Source organism: Parus major, unplaced genomic scaffold, assembly GCF_001522545.3.
Source record: "Parus major isolate Abel unplaced genomic scaffold, Parus_major1.1 Scaffold534, whole genome shotgun sequence".
Taxonomy (NCBI): domain Eukaryota; kingdom Metazoa; phylum Chordata; class Aves; order Passeriformes; family Paridae; genus Parus; species Parus major.
The window spans coordinates 3934-6073 of NW_015379422.1; the positions used below are offsets into that span (position 1 = coordinate 3934).

The 2140-nt window shown below is 33.1% G+C and overlaps 1 protein-coding gene across 1 annotated transcript in view; it reads left to right on the forward strand.

The window, feature by feature from the left end:
* LOC117243808 (exportin-7-like) overlaps nt 1-2140 on the forward strand; it is a 15408-nt gene that overhangs the window by 3927 nt on the left and 9341 nt on the right. Inside the window, exon 2 of the mRNA XM_033511730.1 lies at nt 1726-1891. Coding sequence (XP_033367621.1) covers nt 1777-1891 — 115 coding nt within the window. The 5' untranslated portion in view covers nt 1726-1776. The remainder of the gene's footprint in view (nt 1-1725; nt 1892-2140) is intronic.

The window sequence follows — 2140 nt, forward strand, 5'->3', positions numbered from 1 at the left end:
TCCGCGGGAATATCTTCAGGAATATCCGCGGGAATGTCCGCGGGAATGGCCTCTGGGAATTGGGAATGGTGGTTGGTGGCTCTGGAGGGAATTCCCACCCGGAATTCCAGGATTCTTCCCTGTTCCGTGTCTTCGCGCTGTGCTGCAGCCGCCTCAGACACCGGGGAAAGGGTGGGAATCTCCCTGGGAATCTCTCCTGGGAATCCTGGGAATCTCTCCTGGGAATCCTGGGAATCTCTCCTGGGAATCCTGGGAATCTCTCCTGGGAATCCTGGGAATCTTCCTCGGGAATATCCTCTGGAATATCCATGGGAATATCCTCAGGAATCTCCTCTGGGAATTGGGAATGGCGGTTGTTGGCTCGGGAGGGAATTCCCGCCTGGAATTCTGGGATTCCTGCATAATAAGAGTAATAATGACTATAATAATAGTAACAATAATTGCAAAATAATAACAATAATAATATTTACAAAATTATTAATAATGGCAGCGGTGATAATAATAATAGTGGTAATAGTAATAATAGTAACAATAATTATAAAGTAATAACAATCATGAAGACAATAATAATAATAAAGATAATAATAACAATAGTAACAACAACAACTAATAATAATTATAATAGTAATAGTAACAATAATAGCAACACTAATTGCAAAATAAGAAGAACAATAATAATAATGTGATAACAGTGGTGATAGTAATAGCAATAACAATAATTATAAAATAATAACAATCATAAAACAATAGTAATAAAAACAGTAACAATAATGATAACAAAAATAATAACAGATAATAATGAATAATAATAATTACAATGGCAGTAATAACAATAATAGTAATAATAACAGGAATAGTAACAATAACAAAGCAAATAGTAATAATAATTATAGTAATAACAATAACAATAATAATAGTATCATAACAGTAACAATAGGACCAATAATAATAACAATAACAATAATAATAGAAGCAGATAATAATAAATATTAATGACAACCACGGTAATAGTAATAACAGTACTACTAATAATAGTAATGACAACAGCAATAATAATGGTGGTCGCAAAGCAACAAAATAATAACAATAACAATAATTACAATAAGAATAATTGCAATAATTGAATAATAATAGTAATAATAATAGCATAACAATTACAATAGAAATAGTAACAACAATAATAACAACAATAATAATAGCAGATAATAATAAGTAATAATGACTACCATAGTAGTAGTAATAACAGTACTACTACTAATAATAATAATGTCAACAGCAATAATAATAGCAATAACAAAGCAACAAAATAATAACACTAACAATAATTACAGTAAGAATAGCAATAATAACAATAATAAAAATAATATGATAATAATAGAAATAATAACAATAATAATAATAGTAACAATGGCAACAATAATGATACTAATGATAATAACAATAATAAAAGTAACATAGTAATAGAAACAATTACAACAATAATAGAAATAATGATAACAATAATAATAGCAATATTAACAACAATAATGATAATAATAACACTAAAAAATAATAAAAGTAACATAATAATAATAATAGAAACAATACTAATAATAACATAATAATAATAAAATTGTAACAATAATAACAATAATAGCAATTATTAGTAACAAAATAATAATAATAATAATAATAACAATTGCAGTGAGGATTGCAGCAGTGCTAATTAGCGCTAATTGATTTCAGGCATCGGGGAAGGCTCTGAACCTGCACGACGAGAGCCAGCACGGGCTGCTGATGCAGCTGCTGAAACTCACCCACAACTGCCTCAACTTCGACTTCATCGGCACCTCCACCGACGAGTCCTCGGACGACCTGTGCACCGTGCAGATCCCAACCAGCTGGAGATCAGGTGAGACATCCAAATCCTGGGAAATCCTGGGAAATCCTGGGAAATCCTGTGCACCGTGCAGATCCCAACCAGCTGGAGATCAGGTGAGACATCCAAATCCTGGGAAATCCTGGGAAATCCTGGGAATGGGAAATCCTGTGCACCGTGCAGATCCCAACCAGCTGGAGATCAGGTGAGACATCCAAATCCTGGGAAATCCTGGGAAATCCTGGGAAATCCTGGGAATGGGAAATCCTGTGCACCGTGCAG